The sequence below is a fragment of the Bos javanicus genome, chromosome 7, assembly GCF_032452875.1.
Source record: "Bos javanicus breed banteng chromosome 7, ARS-OSU_banteng_1.0, whole genome shotgun sequence".
Taxonomy (NCBI): Eukaryota; Metazoa; Chordata; class Mammalia; order Artiodactyla; family Bovidae; genus Bos; species Bos javanicus.
This window is the reverse complement of record NC_083874.1, coordinates 41,922,122-41,947,663: the sequence shown is the minus strand read 5'-3', so window position 1 is coordinate 41,947,663 and position 25,542 is coordinate 41,922,122. Positions and strand designations below refer to the sequence as shown.

Sequence of the window (25,542 nt, the reverse complement as noted above, 5' to 3'; positions counted from 1 at the left end):
CACCCTGCTTATTTAACTTATAGGCAGAGTACATCATGAGAAACGCTGGGCTGGAAGAAGCACAAGCTGGAATCAAGATTGCCGGGAGAAATATCAATAACCTCAGATATGCAGATGACACCACCCTTATGGCAGAAAGTGAAGAGGAACTAAAAAGCCTCTTGATGAAAGTGAAAGAGCAGAGTGAAAAAGTTGACTTAAAGGTCAACATTCAGAAAACTAAGATCATGACATCCGGTCCCATCACTTCATGGGAAATAGATGGGGAAACAGTGGAAACTGTCAGACTTTATTTTCTGGGGCTCCAAAATCAGTGCAGATAGTGACTGCAGCCATGAAATTAAAAGACACTTACTCCTTGGGAGAAAAGTTATAACCAACCTAGACAGCATATTGAAAAGCAGAGACATTACTTTGCTAACGAAGGTCCATCTAGTCAAGGCTATGATTTTTCCAGTGGTCATGTATGGATGTGAGAGTTGGACTGTGAAGAAGGCTGAGTGCCGAAGAATTGATGCTTTTGAACTGTGGTGTTGGAGAAGACTCTTGAGAGTCCCTTGGACTGCAAGAAGATCCAATCAGTTAATCCTAAAGGAAATCAGTCTTGAATATTCATTGGAAGGACTGATGCTGAAGCTGAAATTCCAATACTTTGGCTACCTGATGCGAAGAGCTGACTCATTTGAAAAGACCCTGATGCTGGGAAAGATTGAAAGTGGGAGGAGAAGGGGACAACAGAGAATGAGATGGTTGGATGGCATCACCGACTCAATGGACGAGTTTGAGTAAACTCCAGGAGTTGGTGATGGATAAGGAAGCCAGGCATGCTGCAGTCCATGGGGTTGCAAAGAGTCGGACACGACTGAGACTCAACTAAACTGAACTGAATGACTGTATCCAACATTTGGGTCCTAGACATAACATTAGAAGTTTACACATTTTGAACTCAATGTAAAACAACTGCAAAGGCTGGTTTTAAAACAGTAACCTAAGAAGGAAAACAGGCAACCAAAGTTAAGTATTATTTCCAATGCACATAATTTTGTTCTTTAAACTCCTCTTGAGCCATTCCTAGGAAACTTATTTTGCTACTCTCATTTTTTTTAAACATATGAAAATACTTTAAAAATTGGAATATTTGTGAAAAACAAAGCAAACTTCTCTATCTAATCTAGGTTGGTTCATTCTTCATTTAATAAAAATTCCAATCTTCATGCTTAGCATCCTTGGAAGGATGTAGGAAACTCAGGGCTCATTTTTATGTGGTAGAAGTGATTTCTTTGTTCAATTGCTAATGTATCATGAACACAGATGCATGAACACCACACGAAGTTTGACGATTTTAAATTACTATAGTTCACAGTTATTTACGTGGCACTTTAAGCAAGTGCACTCCAGTGTCAGAAACTGTGGCATTCATTCTTTTTATTCTAAATGTAATACATTTAGAGCAACAATTGTTTTGCCACATTCAGGAATTATGAGTATTTTATTCAAAGTATAATTTGGCTAACAATATCACAACTAACTGCACAGTTCTTGTAAATTCTTTCTAGTAGAAGCTATGGATAGCTGTAATTTTACCATTTTATTTTAAAAATGAATCATAATTCTGAACATGTTTTTATTTTATCTGAATTTTTTTTTGATTCAGACAGAATAAAACTAATCATCTTTGGAAGAATATTACACATTACATTTTGTTTTGTTCTATTTGCCTTTGTTCTCCATATCTAGGGCACTTTAAATGGAACCTTAAATATATCGTTTGTTTCACCAAATTGATGAGTGCTGTTTACACTACTCATTTTTTTCTAAAAGTTAAAGAGTGCACATATTTTATTCATTTTATTTGACTGAAACAAAAATATCGTAAGCTGTTTTCTCCAACTTATGTCCCCCAATATTGGAAGATCCTTGTTTTATATCATGAAGTAACTGATTGTGTTAAGAGGAAAATGGAATCTGTACTTTCCAAACCATCTAATTCACATTGATACTGCCTGTTGGAAGATTTTAGACATGCAAAAAAATTGTGGTTCTATGGAACAGATTGAACAAGGCCCTTTTTACCCAAAATACTCAGCCCAACCTTCCTAGAGTTAGGGCATGGCCCATTCCACCTAGATTTACACTATTCAGCTCATCATATTCACTCACTTGGTTTCCATACCTCCAGTCTTACAGTTCTTCAATCAATTACCACCGTTTTAATATTTCTAAAATGCAAGTCCAGTCATTCCATTACGGCTTTTAAAAACCTGGGTCACAAAAGAGCAAGAAATAAGGCTACAACTTGAATCAGAAATGGAGATGTCATTGAAACATTTACCTCTTCTGCCTGGCCAAGCACATGATCTTTAATCATGCTGTTTGGCTTACATGGCTTCAGGTCCTTGAGCAAGTCTTCCACACCATTCCAGCCTTCTTTATTCATCTAGTCACCATTCAACACAGAGTTCTCAGGTTTTCTCTCAGCCCCTCTTCTTTTGGATGAACTTGCATGTTACAGGTGAAACTGATATGTCCTAATAAGGTAATAACCTGTACACTTTTCCCATGAGCATCAAATCATTTGTGTATTTGTGCATTTACATATTTTAAAAAGCAACTATTATGCAAAGAATCCGCCTGCAATGCAGGAGACCCTGGTTCAATTCCTGCATTGGGAAGACATGCTGGAGAAAGGATAGGCTACCAACTCCAGTATTCTTGGGCTTTCCTTTACCCACTCCAGTATTCTTGGGCTTCCCTTGTGACTCAGTTGGTAAAACATCTGCCTGCAATGAGGGAGACCTGGGTTCGATCCCCGGAGTGGGAAGATCTCTCCTGGAGAAGGGAAAGGCTACCCACTCTAGCATTCTGGCCTGGAGAATTCCATGAACTGTGTAGTCCATGGGGTCACAAAGAGTGGGATACAACTTTCACTTTTCATGCAAAATGTACCTACACTTCAAATTTGTAGGGATAGTAGCCATAAGTAATTTGAACTCTAAATTTCACTTAGCTAATACTTTAAAATTTTAAAGAAATGCCTGCTGAGTAAATAAAGGGTTGAATGTTTGCTGTTCTTCCTCTGCTTGCTTGTATATAAATTGCATACTTCAAATCTCAGCTAAGATACCACTTCACAAAGAAAACGTTCCCTGCTTGAGGGAACATTGGGGTTAATAGTATTCCTCCCATTTGAGGTTACTTTTTGGGGTCTTCAATTTCTGATCGACCACAAGTACTAAGGATTCAGACAGCTGACACCCACTAGACACCTTCAGGATTGAACCATGAAGAACAAAGTAGACCTCAATATAGGCAACTAGAAGACAGAATTGTCCCAGCAATGATCAGCACATTAAAATGAATGTAATTTCTAAGATAGGTCACTTATACCTCCACCAATCAAAAAGTAGGAACAAGAAAAGGGAGAAATCTGATACATAATCCTTTACTTTTAGATAATTTCAAATATACAAACAAGTACCTTGAAAAATAATAGTATAATTAACATATATAATATTGATCAGATTCACATATCAACAATATATCCCTTTTGATTCATCTCATCTCTAGCTTAGGCAATTGTATACTTTTTCATCTAAATATTTTAATTGTGGATTTCTGAAGAGTATGAATATTCTTCCACAGAAACACGGTGGAGTTAAAACTTCATAAAAATGTAGTATGGATTCAACTAGTCAGTCAGTTCAGTTGCTGAGTCGTGTCGGACTCTTTGTGACCCCATGGACTGCAGCACGCCAGGCCTCCCTGTCCATCACCAGCTTCCAGAGTTTACTCAAACTCATGTCCATTGAGTCAGTGATGCCATCCAACCATCTCATCCTCTGCTGTCCCCTTCTCCTCCTGCCTTCAATCTTTCCCAGCATCAGGGTCTTTTCAAATGACTCAGTTCTTCACATCAGGTGGCCAAAGTACTGGAGTTTCAGCTTCAGCATCAGCCCTTCCAATGAATATTCAGGACTGACTTCCTTTAGGATGAACTGGTTGGATCTCCTTGCTGTCCAAGGGAATCTCAAGAGTCTTCTCCAACACCATAGTTCAAAAGCATCAATTCTTCGGCACTCAGCTTTCTTTATAGTCCAACTCTCGCATCCATACATGACTACTGGAAAAACCACAGGCTTGACTAGATGGAACTTGGCTGGCAAAGCAATGTCTCTGTTTTTAATATGCTGTCTAGGTTGGTCATAACTTTTGTATCAAGGAGCAAGCATCTTTTAATTTCATGGCTTCAGTCACCATCTGTAGTGATTTGGGAGCTCCCAAGAAAATAAAATCTCTCACTGTTTCTACTGTTTCCCCACCTATTTGCCATGAAGTGATGGGACCAGATGCTATGATCTTAGTTTTCTGAATGTTGAGCTTTAAGTCAACTTTTTCATTCTCCTCTTTCACTTTCATCAAGAGGGTCTTTAGTTCTTCTTCGCTTTCTGCCATAAGGGTGCTGTCATCTGCATATCTGAAGTTATTGATATTTCTCCCGGCGATCTTAATTCCAGCTTGTGCTTCATCCAGCCCAGTGTTTCTCATGATATACTCTGCATATAAGTTAAATAAGCATGGTGACAATATACAACCTGATGTACTCCTTATCCTATTTGGAACCAGTCTGTTGTTCCATGTCCAGTTCTAACTGTTGCTTCCTGACCTGCATACAGATTTCTCAAGAGGCAGGTCAGGTGGCCTGGTATTCTCAACTCTTTAAGAATTTTCTACAGTTTGTTGTGGTCCACACAGTCAAAGGTTTGGCATAGTCAATAAAGCAGAAATAGATGTTTTTCCGGAACTCTCTTGCTTTTTCCATGATCCAGCGGATGTTGGCAATTTGATCTCTGGTTCCTCTGCCTTTTCTAAATCCAGATTGAACATCAGGAAGTTCATGGTTCACGTACTGCTGAAGCCTGTCTTGGAGAAATTTGAACATTACTAGCGTGTGAGATGAGTGCAATTGTGCAGTAGTTTGAGCATTCTTTGGCATTGCCTTTCTTTGGGATTGGAGTGAAAACTGACCTTTTCCAGTACTGTAGCCTCTGCTGAGTTTTTCCAATTTGTTGGCATATTGAGTGCAGCACTTTCACAGCATCATCTTTTAGGATTTGAAATAGCTCAACTGGAATTCCATCACCTCTACTAGCTTTGTAAAAATAATTTGTACAGAGAAATATAAAAATGAATGGCTTTCAATTACAGGGAAACAATTTTCTAAAATAAATGAATATTACATAACACATTTGGTATGAGAATCTGGGGAGGGAGGTGGGAGGGGGGTTCAGGATGGGGAACACGTGTACACCCATGGTGGATGCATGTTCATGTATGGCAAAACCAATACAATATTGTAAAGTAAAAAAAAAAAATTAAAAAAAGAATAATATTTGTATAAGGTCAGAAAGTTCTGATACAGAATGAAGAAAAATAAACCACTAATATAAAAATGTCTTATTTCATGGTTCTCTGAAATATTCTAAATTCAACATTTTCTTTAGTGTCCTTATGACATCCTTATTCCTAAGACTATAGATTAAAGGGTTTAGAACAGGAGTGAGTATGGTGTAAAAGGCAGATACAGCCATGTCCTTCTCAGGGGAGTGGTAAGAGATGGGGAGCATGTAGGTAAAGATGGCAGCGCCATAGAAGAGGATGACCACAGTCATGTGGGAAGAACAAGTGGTTAAGGCCTTCTTCCTGCCCTCTGCTGAATTCATCCTGTGGATGGTGAGGAGGATGAATGAATAAGAACTTGAAATGACTGTCATGGGGATGAGGAGCATGAGGACACAGCACAGGTACATGAGTGTCTCATACAGGGAAGTGTCTGAGCAGGAAAGCTTCATTACAGCAGGGACCTCACAGAAGAAATGATGGATCTCCCGGGATCTGCAGAAGGGGAAGGTCATGGTGATGAGTGTGAGCATAAAGCCATCCACTGATCCCAGAAACCAGCAGCCAGACACCAAGAACAGCCACATCTTATGGCTCATGAGGGTAGAATAGTGGAGTGGATGACAGATGGCCACATAGCGATCATAGGCCATGGCAGCCAGAAGGAAATATTCTGAACCTCCAAGTGTCACGTAGAAAAACATCTGCATTCCACATTCAGGGGCTGAGATCTTATTTACACCCATGACCTGGTCCATGAGCATTTTGGGCACAGTGACAGAAATGTATATCATGTCCATGAGAGACAACTGGCTGATGAAATAGTACATGGGGGTGTGGAGGTGGGCATCAGAATATATCAGAAGGATCAGGATGCTATTTCCAGACAAGGCCATCAAGAAAATCATAAAAATGACCACACAGAGGAAAGCTGGATGCTTGGATTGACTGAAGAGTCCCATGAGGATGAAATCCAACTGTCCAGTGTGGTTGGTGGCCCAGGTAGATTTGTCCATGAAGTTTCACCTAGATCACCAAGGAAAGATTTGTGATTAATAAATCACTCATGGTATATGACCACCTGAGATGAATGTTTGGTGGGCTTGCGTGTGTGTGTGTGTGTGTGTGCCTGTTTGTAGTTGCGAAGCAATGCAATTGTGCTAAAAGGAGTTAGTGGTATGAGACTGGAGATTTGGGGGTTATAAGGTGCCTGTAAATAAAAAAAAATTAATGGAAAACTAAGAATTCACAACTGTTGATTAAAATTATTTATAGTAAAACATTAGATTTTTGTTATATAAGGCAGAATTGATTCAATCTGTCTCTTTTAAGGATCCAGTTGCATCTTAAAAACCTTTAGTAATATATGAAAAAATTAGAAAGTTACTTAAACATAATTTGGTGAACACATATACCAAAAATTCCACCTATCTTTGTATGTTGGTTCAAGCAATTTTGTGAGGCTCTGCATTTTTGTGGAGTGAGCCATGTATTCACAGGGGCAGATTTGGGTTCTCAACAATAACCAATCCCTTAGATATATTAAAGAGAGCGAGCGAGAAGCCCAGACTCTAAGGTTGGACTATGGGTCTCTATTATCCTATGTCCACCACTCCTCTGTCTACTCTACTTAAACAAAAAATAATGTTTGCTATAAAATGCATTTAGAATTAAATGAAGTAAAATATTGAAAAGGCTGAAAACATTACCAGTTACCGATGAATAATGATACATATTGTCAAAGCATTAACATTTAGTGTAAATATTGTGCATATTCTAAGAGAAGGTTGTTACTATTTCTTTTATGATCAGATTCATTACTTCAGCTTGCTAGTTTTAATACCTATTCATTTATATAAGAATTTGGATTTGATAAATTCTGTAGTTCAAGACATATATATATATACACACACACAAAGTATACTGTTTCATAGCATTATATATTATTCTAACATAATCTCTCTAAATATATATAAATATGTGTATATACATAATCTCAGACTTTCTACAGTACAAACTTTATATATTTTATATAAATGGGAGAAAGTTGCTCAGTCATGTCTAACTCTTTGTGACCCCATGGCATACAGTCCATGGAATTATCCAGGCCAGAATACTGGAGTGGGTAGCCTCTCCCTTCTCTAGGGTATCTTCCAACCCAGGGATTGAACCCAGGTCTCCCACATTGCAGGTGGATTCTTTACCAGCTGAGCCACCAGGGAAGCCCAAGAATACTGGAGTGGGTAGCCCATGCCTTCTGCAAGGATCTTTCCCACCCTGGAATTGAACTGGGGTCTCCTGCATTACAGGTGGATTCTTTACCAACTGAGCTATGAGGCAAGCCCTTTTATATAAATATTAACATATAAATATGAAATATATAATCTATCTTTCTTATTTTAACTCTGGTTAAGTAGAGCTTTATGGAGAGTTCCATTTCAGTTCTGTCTTCTCCAGCTTCATCTGCTTAAAGCTCATACCATTTGTTCTAAATCTCAGGGAGATGAAATAGCATTGAGATTGTTAGTCCCATTTACAGACAAGATTTTAGTTGTCTTGTAAACATCATCAGCTTTATTGTCTATAGTAATCAATTTTTCATGGAAAGAGAGATGCAGAGAGGAAAAATGAACAACATTGAAATGTCTCTGACTTCGGTTTTCTTTCCTCTATCTTGCTGTACATAACTTATATCTGTGTTGGAGGCTGAGGACAAATCAAAGAAAAATTAAACTTGCTTACATTTAGGTGAGTCATATTTAATCTATTTAGGGAGAAGTATTATGTAAATATAATTTAAATTAGAATTTTAAAAGGGCTACAAAATAAGAAAGAGGACTAAAGCAAAATACATCTGGTGTTTTAGAAGAGACTCAGTAATTGCTTCTTCTATACTTTTTCTTACGAAGATTCAATCTTTGCAACTTTTCAATTTCTGATATGTTAAATGTTAAATTTTATAAACCTTACCAACAAGAGGAAATGTTGGCTTCTCTCACAGAGAAAAGTTTAGAAGTACTTGTGCTTGTAGAAATATGTCAGGAAGATTATCCAAGTCCTAACATACTTTATACTCTTGTAATAATCCCAGAGATTTATTAACAGCCCCAAGTTCTGGGGTGCTGAAGCAGTAAACGATATTGAAAATAATCCCTTATTATAAATACCCAGAAAATCTGGGAAAAGTACCATTAAAAATATAATATTTCTGTCAAATTCCACCTACACTGGCAGAGGAAAGCTGAACTCTGTGCAAAATTTAAAAACAAATAAGCTAAAAACACACTTGTGGCTGAGTTTTAATTTGTGATCAAAGTGGCAAAGGACCAATGCAGTGACTTGCAATGTGAAGACCTCAAAACTGCTGAAGGAATGAAGTGAGAGCTGGAGGGGAAATGGGAGGCACTGGGCAAATCTCGTTGCCCTTTGGAAAATCATAGTCACTGTGATTAAGCCCACACTGAACAGCCTACCTAGGACACCAGACAGTCAAAGGAATACAGTCTGTATCAGGCAAGGCGACTTGCTTTCTTGGTAACTCTTACTGCTTTTTATCCAACTGTCTGAGTTTAATATAAGTGGAATAGTGCATATTGAACTTGGGGAGTTATTAACTTTAGGGGTAGAACCATATCAAATCTTGAGTGAAGCCAATTGTCCTATTATGTTGCTATTTTTTTTTTTTTAATGTCCCCAGGAGCCTATGAATTACATACTCATTTTATTTTGTCCTTTTACAGATTAAATAATTCTGGTTCCTGGGAATCTGTCTAGCATCACACAATTCATCTGAAGAAGTACTCAAGTCTCAGCTCATGTGTTGGGACACAAACCATTTAATGCTACCTTAAATTCTCTAGGCTACTGTCTTCCCTCTAAAGTCTACAACTTGGGTATTAGCCAACCACTGTCGATTTCATCTGAGAAACATAAGGTTAAGACATTTATTTCAGTGTTCTAACTATCAGAAATAATCCTCATTCAAAGAAAAATTAGTTTGTTTTCTTCTGTAAAATTTAAATCACAAGGACACAAGTTTACCATATAGTAATAGAGGAAAAAAGTGAGTTCTTCTGTCCATAAATTATTGGAAATCAAAACCCATATTTTAATATGCTGCAGTAAATAAATGTTATATAAAAGATTTAAGAAAAAAACAAACTATTGATTTTTTCCATAAAAATAGATAATAGGGTAAAATTAGGAAATATAATCAAGTATTAATAGAATGTCAGAAGTAGAACAAGAAAAAAATAATAATTACCCTTTTGATCCTGTAAACCTATATTCCTATCTGATTTACTCCAATATCAGATGATGCTGAAATCCTCATCTAGATGGGCTAACGAAGAGTGGTCACAGTTAAACATATAAATAGAGATAGGACAGTGACTTCATCCTTGGTGTTACTATGCTCATTAGGGGAGTAGAGGATGATGTTCTATTGATAAATCCTCTCTGGAACCTTCAAGAAGCATGCAATTAAGAGAACTAAAAAAAAAAGATCATAGATATCTCTGTTGTACTTTTTTGGTTTTCTCCTAATGTCTTAAAAAAATCCCTTTATTATTAAACTGGAAATCTTAAAAAAATTAGCAATAATCTCAAATCTTACCATCATCAGTAAAATTTTATCTATGGCATAGGTATTAGTTTATATATAGCCTTAGCCTTTTCACATTACAAAAAATGTTTTCTTATATGTGTATATATTTATCTTTATTGCTTCTTCAATACTTTTTGTGTGGTATTGATGCTTGCCTTTCAGAGTTACAGAGTCTGAAATTCATAGTCTAATTGATGTGTCAAAGACAGCACTACTAATCAGTACTGTGCTTGAGACTAAAATTGTGATGGTCTTTTATATTTTCATCTGGATTGGTCTTCTGTAGGGTACTGATTTTAATCTTTAGTCACCCAGTTGCAATCTCTGTCACTTTAATACTACATTTAATTTTATGTATTTGATTTTAATTTATATTTTGACATGCTAATTGTAGAAAAAAATTTTAAAACCCACAAACTATTACAAAGAAAATTAAAAAATCAACCATAATTTACTTTCCGAGGCAAAAATTATGCCTTAATGGTTGTATCTTGATTTCAGAATACAAATATTTATGAAATGTGTACCATATACCACGCAGTTGTGATAAACCAGGGAAGAAAATAAAGCAATCCTATCCTCAGGGAAATTGTAGTAAAATTCTTCTTAACCTTATTCTGTATGTGTATTCTCAAATTATGTTGATTATTTTCCCTTGCCATCTTTATTCCTTGGCATCCTTTGTCTAAATGGTGACTTGTGTTTGTGCAGCCCACACTTTGTGGGGTGGTCTCATATGTCCTGAATTTCCGCCTACTGATGGTTTGTCCTAATTCCTTTGTCACCTTGTTTCCCATAAGACACTGAGAATGCGAGTATTGGGAGACACTGGACAGTGGGAGAAATAAAGAAGCTGCACGTTTTTTTCTTCTTTCTTCTGTTGGTCTCTGGCAGCTGCAGCAGTTGTAGCCAACTGAGGACCATGTGAGAGCTATGGGATCCAGCACTTCAAAAGTAGTTTCAGTGGTTCTACGGGATGCAGGCAGCTGAGTTGCAGCAGAGGAGGGTCCCACCAGTAGCCGCAGAATGCAGTAGCTCAATCAGCTCAGCAGTGTGGGTATGTGGGTCTCCACTGGTTCATGAGGGCTCTTGGTCCTTGGATGACAATACTCTCTTTCTTGTTTCCCCAGCCTTCTTTCCAATACTTTACCAGCTAATCTGTAGCCAATTCCCTATTATATTCCATCAGTTTGAAGTGTATAAAGTGTTTGTATATAATTGGACATGAGGTTAACATCCTATCAAAATAATTGTACATTTATTATAATCCTTAATATTAAATAATTATGTTGCATTCAAATTTCTAAATTATAAGTTATGCTCAAATAAATTCACTTTTATAAAAAGCAATCTCTGAATGCAGTTTTTTCTAAATTAATTTACCAAAGGGTATAAATTGTTTCAGATATCTTCATATATAGCAGTAAATTTCTTTTCCAAAAATTTTCTAAAGTTTTACTGTTATACTGAATCCAGGCTTTTACAGATTGCTGCACAAAAGATCAATAAATCAAGAGACAAGGTATTGGTGCAAGGAACAGTGAATTTATTTGTGTAAAGCAAGCAAACCAAGAAGATAGTGGAATAGTGTCCCAAAGAATCATCTTACTAAAGGTAGATTCAGGCTTCTCTTATGTTAAGGGTGTGTCTATTTTTTGGAAAATTATTTGTGCCAGAATCCTTCATTCTTGCTCCTGTCCATGTAGGCCTGGTCATGATGTTTCTATAAACCTCCAACAAGACAATTGTTCTTTTCTGTTCTGCAGCTTTTTATCTCCATATGAATGGAAAAAGTGTGGGAGGCAGAGCGCTGAGATATTTCAGGCAATAGGCAACATTCTTTTACAAAGGCACAGAGCCAGCACAACCAACTAGAGCCAACAGAATACAAGATTAGAGATAGAAAAATAGGTCCAATATGGAGTCAGATTTGTTCTCTGTTCCAGTTCCCCACTGTCATTGTGCATTCCACACTCTTGTGTGGCAAGGGGTAATGATCATTTTGGCTACTTCCTGCTGAATTAGGGAAATAAGGGAGTGATTATGGGATGGAATTGATTAACTTGGGACTGACAGTATTCCTGAGTTCCAAGCTGGGCGTATGTTGTTTTCCTTTTTATGGCTGTATTATAACACTTCAACAAACACTTAAATATATACATAAACTCTACAATGTGGAAACCTGGGTTCCCTTGGGTTGGGAAGACCCCCTGGACAAGGGAAAGGCTACCCACTCCAGTATTCAGGCCTGGGGAATTCCATGGACTGCATAGTCCATGGGTTGGCAAGAGTCAGACACAATTGAATGACTTTCACTTTCACTTCTCTTGCATTTAGGATGGCGATATCCAAGATGCTCTTCCTTATGCTATTTTTATATCTTGCTAACATTTTACAGAAAGGGGGATTATTTCCCACTTTGGTCTTTTCCAACAAGTGTCTATCACCAGTGTGGTGAAACAAAAGAGAACAAAAGGCATCATTACTTATCTTGACTTAAAATAGCAAATTAAGACCTTCTAGAGGCTCATAAGACCACACCTGCTTTCTCTTCATCCCATCAGTTTCTGTAGAAAAAATTTTAATCCACAGTTTTATCTTAGCTAATTTAATAGCACAGTGAGTGTTCAGCAGTGCCCACTATGGTCCTGACTACTTAGGGGCAAGTTGATGCTTGGGTCCTTGTTTTCGCTAGTTTTGTTTTTATTTACACCATTGTGTTAGTTTCAGGTGTACAGTAAGGTGATTGTATATATAACTTTTTCAGATTATTTTCTATAATATATTACTAGAAGATATTGAACATTTTCCCCTGTGTTATACAGTAAGGTGATTGTATATATAACTTTTTCAGATTATTTTCTATAATATATTACTAGAAGATATTGAACATTTTCCCCTGTGTTATACAGTAAATCCCTATTTCCTACCTATTCTATGAATAGCAGTTTGTATATGTTAATCTCATATTCCTAATTTATAAGGAATTATAAATTCCTTATCACCCCTCTTTTTCCCTTTGGGTAGCAGTAACTTTGTTTTCTTTTGCCTCTGAATCTGCTTCTGTTTTGTAAATACATTTATTAATTTATTTGTATTTTTTTAGAATACACATGTAAGTGATACAATATTTGTCTTTCTGCATATTTCGCTTATTTCACTTCATACGATATTCTCTAGGTCCATTAATGTTGCTGCATTATTTCATTTTCTATGATGGAGTAATATTCCATTGTTTGTATATACTACATCTTCTTCATCCATTTGTCTGTTGAGGGAGACAGGTTGCTTCCATGTCATGGGTGTTATAAATAGTGTTACTATGAACACTGGGGTACATGCATGTTCAGTCACTTCAGTCATGTCCAACTCTTTGTGACCCCTTGGACTGTAGCCCACCAGGCTCCTCTGTCCATGGGATTTTTCCAGCAAGAATACTGGAGTGGGTTGTCATTCCCTTTTCCAACTGGGGTGCATACATATTTTCAAATTGGAATTTTCATCTTCATTGGATATATGCCCAGGAGTGGGGTTGCTGGATCATATGGTAGCATGATTTCTAGTTTTTTAAGGAATCACCATGATGTTTTTCACAGTGGCTGCAAAAATTTACATTCCCACTAACAGTATAGGAGAGTTCCCTTTTCTCCACACACTCTCCAATATTTACCATTTGTAGACTTTTAATGATGGCATTCTCAGTGATGTGAGGTGATATCTTATTGTGTTTTTGATTGCCTTTCCTTAAAAATTAGGGATTTTGAGCACCTTTTCAGGTGCCTGTTGTCTATCTGTATGTCCTATGTGGAGAAATGTCTATTTAGGTCTTCTGCTCTCTCCAAGGTTCAAGTGTGACTCAAACTGGTGTAGAAAGGGAGCAGGATGACGTCATTCAGGTATGTGGACCTCTTTGAAGTAAACTCAGGAGCAAAAGTTAGCAATGCCTAAAGTCTTACTTTAGCTGGTGACAGTTAGATTCTTTAAGACAGCTGCAGACTCTCCTGCCCAGGCTGACATCTGGAATGGCCTACTATACAATAATTTAAAAGGGCTTAATTTAAGCTTGCTTTTGAGAGCCACTCTAATCTGTAGCAGGGCAACTGGAAAGGCCTTATTCCAAGTTAAATTAGTTTTCTAACATATTTTAACCATGCTTATTTATTTTTTTTTCAGTTTTTCCTATTGATTATGGTCTCTAGGATGAATGCAGTTTCCAATCAATATGACACCTATTGAATTATAATGGAGAGAAGACAGCAGGCCATGATCATTTTGAAGGGGATTAACCTATGCAATACATTGGCCACCTGATGTGAAGAACTGACTCATTTGAGAAGACCCTGATGCTGGGAAAGATTGAAGGCAGGAGGAGAAGGGGACGACAGAGGATGAGATGGTTGGATGGCATCACCAATTCAATGGACATGGGTTTGGGTGAACTCTGGGGGTTGGTGATGGACAGGGAGGCCTGGCATGCTGCGGTTCATGGAGTCGCAAAGAGTCAGACACGACTGAGCGACTGAACTGAACCGAACTGAACTGCGGTCAATTCAGCCAGGACTTCTTGTCTTACCTTTTCATAAACCTCAGGATGAAGAAGTTATCTCTCTTTTTCTGCATTTTCTATAAGAGTCATCTGTAGGTTTAAAGCATGTTGGTGGGGGTTTGATATCAAGTTGTCATTCAGTTTATGTCAGGTCTCCTAACTGACCCTTCAGTGTTTATAAAAATAATCAGCCTTGTACTTCCACTAATACCCTCATGACTGGGGTAGATGGGCATGTTTTACATACTAACTGGATGTTAGCATGTAGAAAAGTCTCAAGTAAACACTGTAATTTTACACCACAAGAAAGTAGCAAAAGAAAAACAAAAGTAGCCCAAATTAAGTAGAAGAAATGAAATAAAAAAGGGCAGAGGAGAAATAAATAAAATACAGACTCAAAAGACAATAGAAAAGATCAGAGTATACTATCTGAAGAGAAGCCAGAGTATATTATAAATCAATTTTTCTCCAATTAAAAAATAAGAAAAGAAAAAGAAACCTGAATTGTAACTCAGGCAAGATTGGTTTTTGAGACACTAGTCTACCACCTTCTTGGTTTATCGACTTTTCTGAATAAAGTAGCTCTTCCTTGCCCCAGCCTAAATAAATAAATAAATAAAGATCAATAAAACAAAAATATTTTTTAAAGGTAAGCAAAAGTGACAAACCTTTAGCAATATTCATGAAAAAAACAAAGAGGGCATGTATAAATAAAAAAAAATGAAAGAGGATATGCTGAAACATATACCATAGATAAAAGTTGGTAAGAGAATATGTTATACCCTGATACATTTAGCCTCATTGATGTTTCTATGGTTTTTAGTTTCTATTTTATTTTTCCTCTGATACTGATGATTTTTCTGGTACTAATTTTGGGTTTTGTTTGTTCTTCTTTCTCTAGTTTCTTTATGTATACTGGTATGTTGATTTTTGAGATTTTTCCTGTTTCTTTACGTAAGCGTGTATCACTATATCCTTCACTCTTAGAACTGGTTTTGGTTTGTTCTGTAGGTTTTGGATCACTGCATTTTTGTTTTTATATGTCTCTGGGTATTTTTTGATTTCCTATTTGATTTCTTCAGTGATCCATTGGTTGTTTAGTAGCATATTTTCTGGTCTCCTTGTGTTTATGGGTTTTTTTTTTTTTTTTTGCAGTTGTTGTTGTTGTTTTTCCTTGTAGTTGATTTCCAGGTTCATAGCATTGTGGTGGGAAAGTATGCTTAATATTAATTTTCCTAAATTTACAAATGCTTGCTTTTTGGACTCATATATGATCCATCTTGGACAATATTCTGTATATTTTTGAAAAGAATGTGTATTTTGTTGCTTTCAGATGGAGTGTGTGTGTGTGCATACTAGGTCACCTCAGTTGTGTCTAACTGTTTGCAACCCTATGGACTGTAGCTCATTAGGCTCTTCTGTCCATGGGATTCTCTCATTCAAGAATACTGGAGAGGGTTGCCATGTCCTCTTCAGGGAATTTTCCTGACCCATTGATCGAACCCGTGTCTATTATGTCTTCTGCATTGGCAGGCAGATTCTTTATACTACTAGCACCACCTGGGAAGCCCCTTTAGATAGAATGCTGCATCTATTAAATTCATCTGATACAATGTGTCATTTAATGCCAGTGTTTCCTTACTGAATTTCTGTTTGGATGATGTGTCCATTGGTGTAAGTAGCATGTAAATTTCCCCTACTTTTATTGTGTTTATTCCTTGACATTCCTAAATATTTGCCTTATATGTTTAGACACCATTATGTTGAGTTCATATATAGTTGTGGTATTCCTAAATACTTGCTTTATATATTTAGACACTCTTATGTTGAGTTTATAGCTTCCCTGGTGGCTCAGATGGTAAAGCGTATGGCTGCAATGCAAGAGACCTGGGTTCGATCCCTGGGTTGGGAAGATCCCCTGGAGAAGGAAATGGCAACCCACTCCAGTACTCTTGCCTGGAAAATCCCATGGACAGAGGAGCCTGGTAGGCTACAGTCCATGGGGTTGCAAACAGTCACGCACAACTGAGTGACTTCATTTCACTATGTTGAGTTCATATATAGTCGTGGTATTGCTCATGAGAGGAAGAGAGCTCAGACTCTTTCTACTCTGCCATCTTGGTGATCTTGCAGATATTTTTTTTAAACCACTATTTTTGCTTTCTTTGGATAAATATTCAGGAGTGAAATTGATGGATCATATGCTACTTCCATTTTAAATTGTTTGAGGAACCTCTTTACTTTTTTCTGTAACTTTGCGCCAATTTACATTGCAATCAATAGTGATCAAGTGTTCCCTTTCTCCATCTCATCATCACTTATTCAGTTCAGTTCAGTCTCTCAGTCATGTCTGACTCTTTGTGACCCCATGGACTGCAGCACACCAGGCTTTCCTGTTCATCACCAACTCCCAGAGCTTGTTCAAACTCATGCCCATTGAGTTGGTGATGGCATCCAACCATCTTATCCTCTGAAATCCCCTTCTCCTGCCTTCAATCTTTCCCAGCATCAGGGTCTTTTCAAATGACTCAGTTCTTCACATCAGGTGGCCAAAGTATTGGTTTCAGATTCACCGTCAGTCCTTCCAGTGAATATTCAGGACTGATTACCTTTAGGATGGGCTGGTTGGATCTCCTTACAGTCCAAGGGACTCTCAAGAGTCTTATCCAATGCCACAGTTCAAAAGCATCAATTCTTTGGCACTCAGCTTTCTTTATGGTCTAATTCTCACATCCATACATGTTATCTTTTTGATAATAGCCATTCTAACAGATTTGTGGTGATATTTTATTCTGGTTTTGATTTGTATATTCCTGATGACTAGTAATGTTAAATATCTTGTCTCATGCCTAATGGCCATCTGAGTGTCTGCTTTGGAAAAATATCTATTCTGATATTCTCTCCATTAAAATGGAGAGATAAAAAATAGCTAAAAATATTCAGCCTTCTTAATGGTCCAACTCTCATATCTGTACATGGCTACTGGAAAAACCAAAGCTTTGACTATACAGAGCTTTGTTGGCAAAGGGATGTCTCTTCTTTTTAATACAGTGTCTAGGATTGTCATAGCTTTTCTTCCAAGGAGCAAGAGTCTTTTAATTTCATGGCTTCACTCACCATCTGCAGTGATTTTGGAGCACAACAAAATAAAATATGTCACCATTTCCATTTTTTCCCCATCTATTTGCCATGAAGTGATGGGACCAGATGTCACGATCTTAGTTTTTTGAATGTTGAGTTTCAAGCTAACTTTTCCACTCTTTTCCTTCACTTTCATCAAGGGCTCTTTAGTTCTTTGTTTTCTGCCATAAGGGTGGTGTCATCTGCATATCTGAGGTTATTGATATTTCTCCTCGCAATCTTGATTCCAGCTTGTACTTCATCCAGCCTATTTAACTTATATGCAGAGCACATTATGCAAAATGCCAGGCTGGATGAAGCACAAACTGGAATCAAGATTGCTGGGAGAAATATCAATAACCTCAGAAATGCAGATGACCCCACACTTATGGCAGGAAGTGAAGAGGAGCTAAAGAACCTCTTGATTAAAGTGCAAGAGGTGAGTGAAAAAGCTGGCTTAAAACTCAGTACCCCAAAAATGAAGATCATGGCATCCAGTCTCATCACTTTATGGCAAATAGTTGGAGAAACAATAAAAACAATGACAGAGTTTATATTCTTGGGCTCTAAAGTCACTGCAGATGGTGACTGCAGCCATGAAATGAAAAGATGCTTGCTCCTTGGAACAAGAGCTATGACCAACCTAGATAGCATATTAAAAAGCAGAGACATTACTTTGCCAACAAAGATCCATCTAGCCAAAGCTATTGTTTTTCCAGTAGTTGTGTATGGATGTGAGAGTTGGACCATAAAAAAAGCTGAGTGTTGAAGAATTGATGCTTTTGAACTGTGGTGTTGGAGAAGACTCTTGAGAGTCCCTTGGGTTGCAAGGAGATCAAAACAGTCAAATCTAAAGGAAATTAATACTGAATACTCATTGGAAGGACTAATGCTGAAGCTGAAGCTCCAATACTTTGGCCACCTGATGCAAAGAGCTGACTCAATGGAAAAGACCGTGATGCTGGGAAAGACTGAAGACAGGAGGAGAAGGGGATGACAGAGGATGAGATGTTTGGATGGCATCACTGACTCAGTGGACATGAGTTTGAGCAAGGCCCAGGAGTTTGTGATGGACAGGGAAGCTTGGTGTGCTGCAGTCCCTGGGGTCGCAAAAAGTTGGACAGAACTGAGCGACTGAACTGAACTGATAAAGAAAATAATCCATCCATATATAAATGAAATCAATTAATGTTGTTAGGTATACATTAATAGACCATAAATCTATTTTTTAAATAAAATTGAGGACAGTGGCTGCCTTTCAGGCAATAATGGTGTTGGATAAACAGATATAAAGACTTCAGGTATGAAGGAAGTTTTCCTTATATATGTGGAGGATGGGCACTTTGTGGTAGCTATACATACATTTCATAAAGTATAACCTTTAAACCAAAACACCTTTTTGCAATGTTAATTTTCACAATACAATTTTATTTTGGAAGAATGAATTGATTAGAAGAATATAGAAGACTAAACAGGAGAATATTTTGCTATAGTTTTTGAATGTAATGTACTACATATCAATTAAGTGGCAGCTGGAAATACTGAAGGAGAAAAAATTTTAAGAAAATAATTCAGAAATTTTTCAAATTGTTCTTTATTAAATTCAGAATTAATCTCCATTTCTCTTCCTTGAGAATGGCAAACCACTTTCTATTAGGTATGTTTGCTTCTGTCCTTGCGTTTTACAATTTCCAAAATTCTAATACTAGAACAAATGTTGCAAAATTGATATACTAGCACATATATTTAATTTTATATTAATGAATTATATATAATTCATTGTACTGGAATGCAAAAGTAGGGAGTCAACAAATACCTGGAGTAACAGGCAAATTTGGTCTTGGAGTACAGAATGAAGCTGGGCAAAGGCTAATAGAGTTTTGCCAAGAACGCACTGGTCATAGCAAACACCCTCTTCCAACAACACAAGAGAAGACTCTACATGTGAACATTGCCAGATGATCAATACTGAAATCAGATTGATTATATTCTTGGCAGCCAAAGATGGAGAAGTTTTATACAGTCAGCAAAAACAAGACTAGGAGCTGACTATGGCACAGACCATGAAATCTTTATTGCCATATTCAGACTTAAATTGAAGAAAGTAGGGAAAACCACTTAACCACTCAGGTATGACTCAAGTCAAATCCCTTATGATCGTACAGTGAAAGTGACAAATAGATTCAATGGATTAGATCTGATAAAATGCCTGATGAACTATGGATGGAAGTTTGTGACATTGTACAGGAGGCAGGGATCAAGACCATCCTCAAGGAAAAGAAGTGCAAAAAGGCAAAACGATTGTCTGAGAAGGCCTTACAAAATAGCTGTGAACAGAAGAGAAGCAAAAGGCAAATGAGAAAAGGAAAGATACACCCACTTGAATGTAGAGTTCCAAAAAATAGCAAGGAGAGGTAAGAAAGCCTTCCTCAGTGATCAGTGCAAAGAAAAGGAGGAAAACAATAGAATGGGAAAGTCGAGATCTCTTCAAGAAAATTAGAGATACCAAGAGAACAGTTCATGCAAAGATGGGCACAATAAAGGACAGAAACAGTATGAACCTAACAGAAGCAGAAGGTATTGAGAAGAGGTGGCAAGAATACACAGAAGAACTGTACAAAAAAGATACTCACTATCCAGATAATCATGATGGCGTGATCACTCACCTAGAGCCAGACATCCTGGAATGCGAAGTCAAGTGGGCCTTAGGAAGCATCACTATGAACAAAGCTAGTGGAGGTGATGGAATTCTAGTTGAGCTATTTCAAATCCTGAAAGATGATGCTGTGAAAGTGCTGCACTCATTATGCCAGCAAATTTGGAATACTCAGCAGTGGCCACAGGATTGTAAAAGGTCAGTTTTCATTACAATCCCAAAGAAAGGCAATGCCAAAGAATGTTCAAACTGCCACACAATTGCACTCATCTCAGACGCTAGTAAAGTAATGCTCAAAATTCTCCCAGCCAGGCTTCAACAATATGTGAACCATGAACTTCCAGATGTTCAAGCTGGATTTAGGAAAGGCAGAGTAACCAGAGATCAAATTGCCAACATCTACTGAATCATCAAAAAAGCAAGAGAGTTCCAGAAAAACATCTGTTTCTGCTTTATTGACTATGCCAAAGCCTTTGACGGTGTGGACCACAACGAACTGTGAAAAATTCTTCAAGAGATGGGAATACCAGACTATCTAACCTGCCTCTTGAGAAATCTGTATGCAGGTCAGGAAGCAACAGTTGGAACTGGACATGGAACAACAGACTGATTCCGAATCGGGACAGGAGTATGCCAAGGCTGTATAGTGTCATCCTGCTTATTTAAGTTAAATGCAGTGTAGATCATGACAAACACTGGGGTGGATGAAGCACAAACTGGAATCAAGATTGCTGTGAGAAATATCAATAACCTCAGATATGCAGATGATAGCACCCTTATGGCAGAAAACAAAGAAGAACTTAAGAGTCTCTTGATGAAAGTGAAAGAGGAGAGTGAAAAAGCTGGCTTAAAACTCAGCATCCAGAAAACTTAGATCATGGCATCTGTTCCCATCACTTCATTACAAATAGATGTGGAAACAGTGAGAGATTTTATTTTTTTGGGCTCCAAAATCACTGCAGATGTTGACTGCACTTATGAAATTAAAAGATGCATGTTCCTTGGAAGAAAAGTTATGATCACCCTAGACAGCATATTAAAAAGCAGAGACATTACTTTGCCAACAAATGTCCATCTAGTCAAGCTATGGTTTTTCCAGTAGTCACGTATGGATGTGAGACTTGGACTATAAAGAAAGCTGAGAACCAAAGAATTGATGCTTTTGAACTGTGGCATTCAAGAAGACTCTTGAGAGTCCCTTGGACTGCAAAGATATCAAACCAGTCCATCCTAAAGGAAATCAGTCCTGAATATTCATTGGAAGGACTGATGCTGAAGCTGAAACTCCAATACTTTGGCCACCTGATGCAAAGAACTGACTCATTTGAAAAGACCCTGATGCTGGGAAAGATTGAAGGCGGGAGAAGAAGGGGATGACAAAGGTTGAGATGACTGGATGGCATCACCGACTCAAGGGACATGAGTTTGAGTAAACTCTGGGAGTTAATGATGGACATGGAGGCCTGATGTGTTGCGGTCCATGGGGCTGCCAAGAGTCGGAAATGACTGAGCGACTGAACTGAACTGATAATGCGATATATATGCTGTTTACTCTAAATTTAGAGTAACTGGTAATTGGATGATGACAAGATAAGTTAAAATATATTTTGTATTTGATACAGAGTGAGTTTAACTTGTTTTAATGTATTTAGTATATTTAATTTAATATGTTAAATTTAATTTAATATATAAAATATATATTCTTTACATGCTCCCTGTTCATTTCAGTGTAAAGCTATGCTTAATTTGGTCTTTATAGTTTCCTGATATCTCCAGTGCCTTTTTTTATACTCATGTCTGTTCATTTGCTGGTCATCTCTTTGAAATGTTCTCTTGTCTCTTTACATGTTTATGATCTTTAGGATAACCGCTCAAATCTGGGCTTCCCATCTAGATGCTACAGGGCTTTCTGGGTGCAGTCATCTCATAGTTCTTGTGACTGGGCACTGATGTCTACACAGCTCTCTCCTCCACTAACAAATAAACTCCTTGAAGTAGGGGCTTGTGTTCTGGCCACTATTGTGTCTCTTAGAAATTGCAGACTATGTGTAACATAGAAGGTAATCCATCAAGATATAATCAGCAATTAAATGATTCAAGAATCTAGGAACAGCTGCTTTTCAGAGAGTTTGACAGAATGGCATTTACATCATTTATATCAAATGATATTTGAAAAACATACATTTGTGACTTGACACTAATGTAATATGGTTTTACAATTTAATCAAATACTTCCAAGAAACTGCCCAATTGGAAGATGAAAAAAATACCAGAAATGCTGTAGTTTAATTCAGCAGACAGCTAACGAGCTCCTCTCAGGTGACAGAGAGTCTGCACTGGCTCCCTCTTATCTATGAAGATGTGGAACAGACACACAGAGGCAGAGTCATGGGCAAAGTCATCTTGATCTGTCACACCTTAGAAAGGGTAACTATTTATCTAGACCTTTCAAGGGGCCAGGCCCTGCACTGGGCCAATGAATTAAATTCGCTTAACATTCAGAACTCCATGATGATGCCTATATTGCTAGTTCTATTTTAGTGGAGAGAAAACAATGCAGTGGTGGCATAATCAGCTCCTAAGAGCTTCTAAGTAGCAAATCTAAGATTTAGCTGGGGGTCCTTATGGTTCTACACCGTCTCTCACACCTCCACCCCTTGAAGGCAAACAAGAGACTAGGATTTATAGAGATAGAAGGACAACTCACAGTTTGGAGCAGGTGTTAGGTCTGTCTGTGTATACCATGCCACTTAGTCTTACAAGTAACTTGATTAAGAAGTTTTCTTTCCCTGTCTAAAAAATGATATATGTAAGCAATTGAAAAGATTTGGGAAAGCTAAAAATGTCACACAATTCATACTAAAGTGATCAATAAACTTGGGATATGAGAGCAGATAAAAAGGCACTGTGTGCAGTTTTCTTTATGACAGCTATCATATCACAGACAAATGGAGTACAAAGACATTGAATATAATGAGATAAATTATGATAGGTAAATCATATGGAGAAGAAATATCACATGCATAAGAAAGAAGAAAGTGATTACTGGGCTTAGTGTTTGCGGCCCTGGAAACAGGTGACAAAGGAGAGGAGAAATAGGGATGGGAGGAATAATATAATAGGGGAAAAATATATGGTCATCCTCAGGTTTTCTTCTTTACAACTTTTCTTAGGCTCAGCCCTGACTGCATCTTGCTCCTCAGAGCCCCTGTGACATCCTTATTCCGGAGGCTGTAAATGAGGGGGTTCAGCACAGGGGTGATGATGGTATAAAAGGCTGATACCATCATGTCCTGCTCAGCTGTGTGGTAGAAACTAGGAAGCATGTAGGTGTAAATCGCAGCACCAAAGAAGAGCAACACTACAATCATGTGAGAGGAGCAGGTGGCAAAGGCTTTCCTGCGGCTCTCTGATGAACTCATTCTGTGGATGAGGTGCAGGATGAGGGCATATGAGCTTGAGATGACCACAGTGGGGATGAGGAGCATGAGAACACAGCACAGGTACATTACCATCTTGTAGAGGGAGATATCAGAGCAGGAGAGCTTCATCAAGGCAGGAGCCTCACAGAAGAAACTCAGGATTTTTCTGGAATGACAAAAGGGGAAGCTCATAGTGATGGGTGTGAGCAACAAACCATCCACCATTCCTAGGAACCAGCATCCAGACACCAGGCATTCACAGACCCTCTGGTTCATCAGCAGAGGATAATGGAGAGGTCTGCACATAGCAGCATATCGGTCGTAAGCCATGGCAGACAGGAGGAAAAATTCAGCTCCAGCGAGCGTCAGATAGAAGAACATCTGGATCCCACAACCTGAGGGAGAGATTGTATGATCTCCTGTCACCTGGCCCAGGAGCATCTTGGGCACAGTCACAGATATGTACATGAGGTCCATGAGGGAGAGCTGGCTGATGAAGAAGTACATGGGGGTGTGCAGGCGGGGCTCCAGGTGGACGAGGATGATGAGGAGGGCGTTCCCAGCTAGGGCCATCAGGAAGAAGATGAAGGTCGCAGTGTAGAGGAGGAGGGCATGTTTGGTTTCGCCAAAGAGCCCCACAAGGATGAAATCAGTATTCAACGTTTGATTCTGTGAAGTTTGATTCTCTGAATACATGGTCTTGGTTATAGTTTACATCTGAGGAAGAAATGAGTCATTGTTTTCAGATATTTCACATGCATATGATTTCTTAATCATTCTTTTTTCAATAAGAAAAGTACTTTGAACTATTTTTTCAAATATGAAGTTGTACTGATATAGAATTAAAAGCTAAGTTCTCTAAGAGGCCAGGTTGCATATTGGCCATAAGCCTAGAATAGATTATGAAACAAACTTGGGGGGGTGACAACTCTACAAATAGACAAATTGTTTACAGTCAGTAAATCTTGTTTATTTTTTCCCCAAGCTGAGAATATAAAAGGGCTTATCTCATGGGATGATTAGAATGCTAAAGTATGAAACACAGGTTAAATCTGTAACACAATGTGAGTGTTAAATGAAGTCATCTAATGACGCTCCCACTCCACTTTTGGACACAGTAGGCCATGCAGAAATCAGTGATGAAAGATGATGCTAATGTCAACATTAATATTGTTAATGATTCTAATATAACTGAAGTTCACTGAGAACTTGTAATCTTAAATATTTTCTCCCCTGATACATCTCTATTAACTCCCCTTTCATTGCTAAAAAATTTCAGTTTATCCAACCATTCTTTTCTCAATGAAGCTCCAGAAGCAGGACCACCAGGAGCATCAAAACAGACAGTGTTTAGCTTGCCTGTGGATTGTGGTTCAGGGTGCAGACCTAGGGGAGGGAATGAGGGCAGAAGGTGCACAGACCTTGTACAGATAAGAGGGTACTTGTGTGCCAGCTTTGTATAGTTCAGGAGGCCAAAAGGGTTGCAGATCTGATGCAGGACAAGAGGATACTCAGTATAAGGCCTTTTACAGAGTGAGGAGGGCAGTAAAGTTGGTGATCTGGTGCAGAACAGGGGGGCAAGAATATGATGTTCAGACATCATACTGGGCTGAAGGGCACTCAAGGAGCAGACAGTGCAGGACAGGACATTTGGATGCAAACCTGGTGCAGAGCACGAGGATGTTGATCTTGCACAGTATAAGAGAACATTTGGGGTGCAGAGCATGTGCAGGGCAAGATGGCATTCAAGTTGCCAACCCCAGTACAATGCAGTATGGCAGGTGGTGTGCAGATA

The 25,542-nt window shown here is 38.1% G+C and overlaps 2 protein-coding genes across 2 annotated transcripts; both read right to left on the bottom strand.

The window, feature by feature from the left end:
- Nucleotides 1-5,459: 5,459 nt before the first annotated feature.
- LOC133252130 (olfactory receptor 2T29-like) lies at nt 5,460-6,509 on the bottom strand. The gene has a single exon (XM_061424846.1). It carries the CDS (start codon nt 6,411-6,413, stop codon nt 5,460-5,462), a length of 954 nt encoding a protein of 317 aa, XP_061280830.1. The 5' UTR covers nt 6,414-6,509.
- Nucleotides 6,510-23,468: 16,959 nt separating this feature from the next.
- LOC133252129 (olfactory receptor 2T3-like) lies at nt 23,469-24,443 on the bottom strand. Its single transcript, XM_061424845.1, has one exon. It carries the CDS (start codon nt 24,441-24,443, stop codon nt 23,469-23,471), a length of 975 nt encoding a protein of 324 aa, XP_061280829.1.
- Between the last annotated feature and the right edge of the window lie 1,099 nt (nt 24,444-25,542).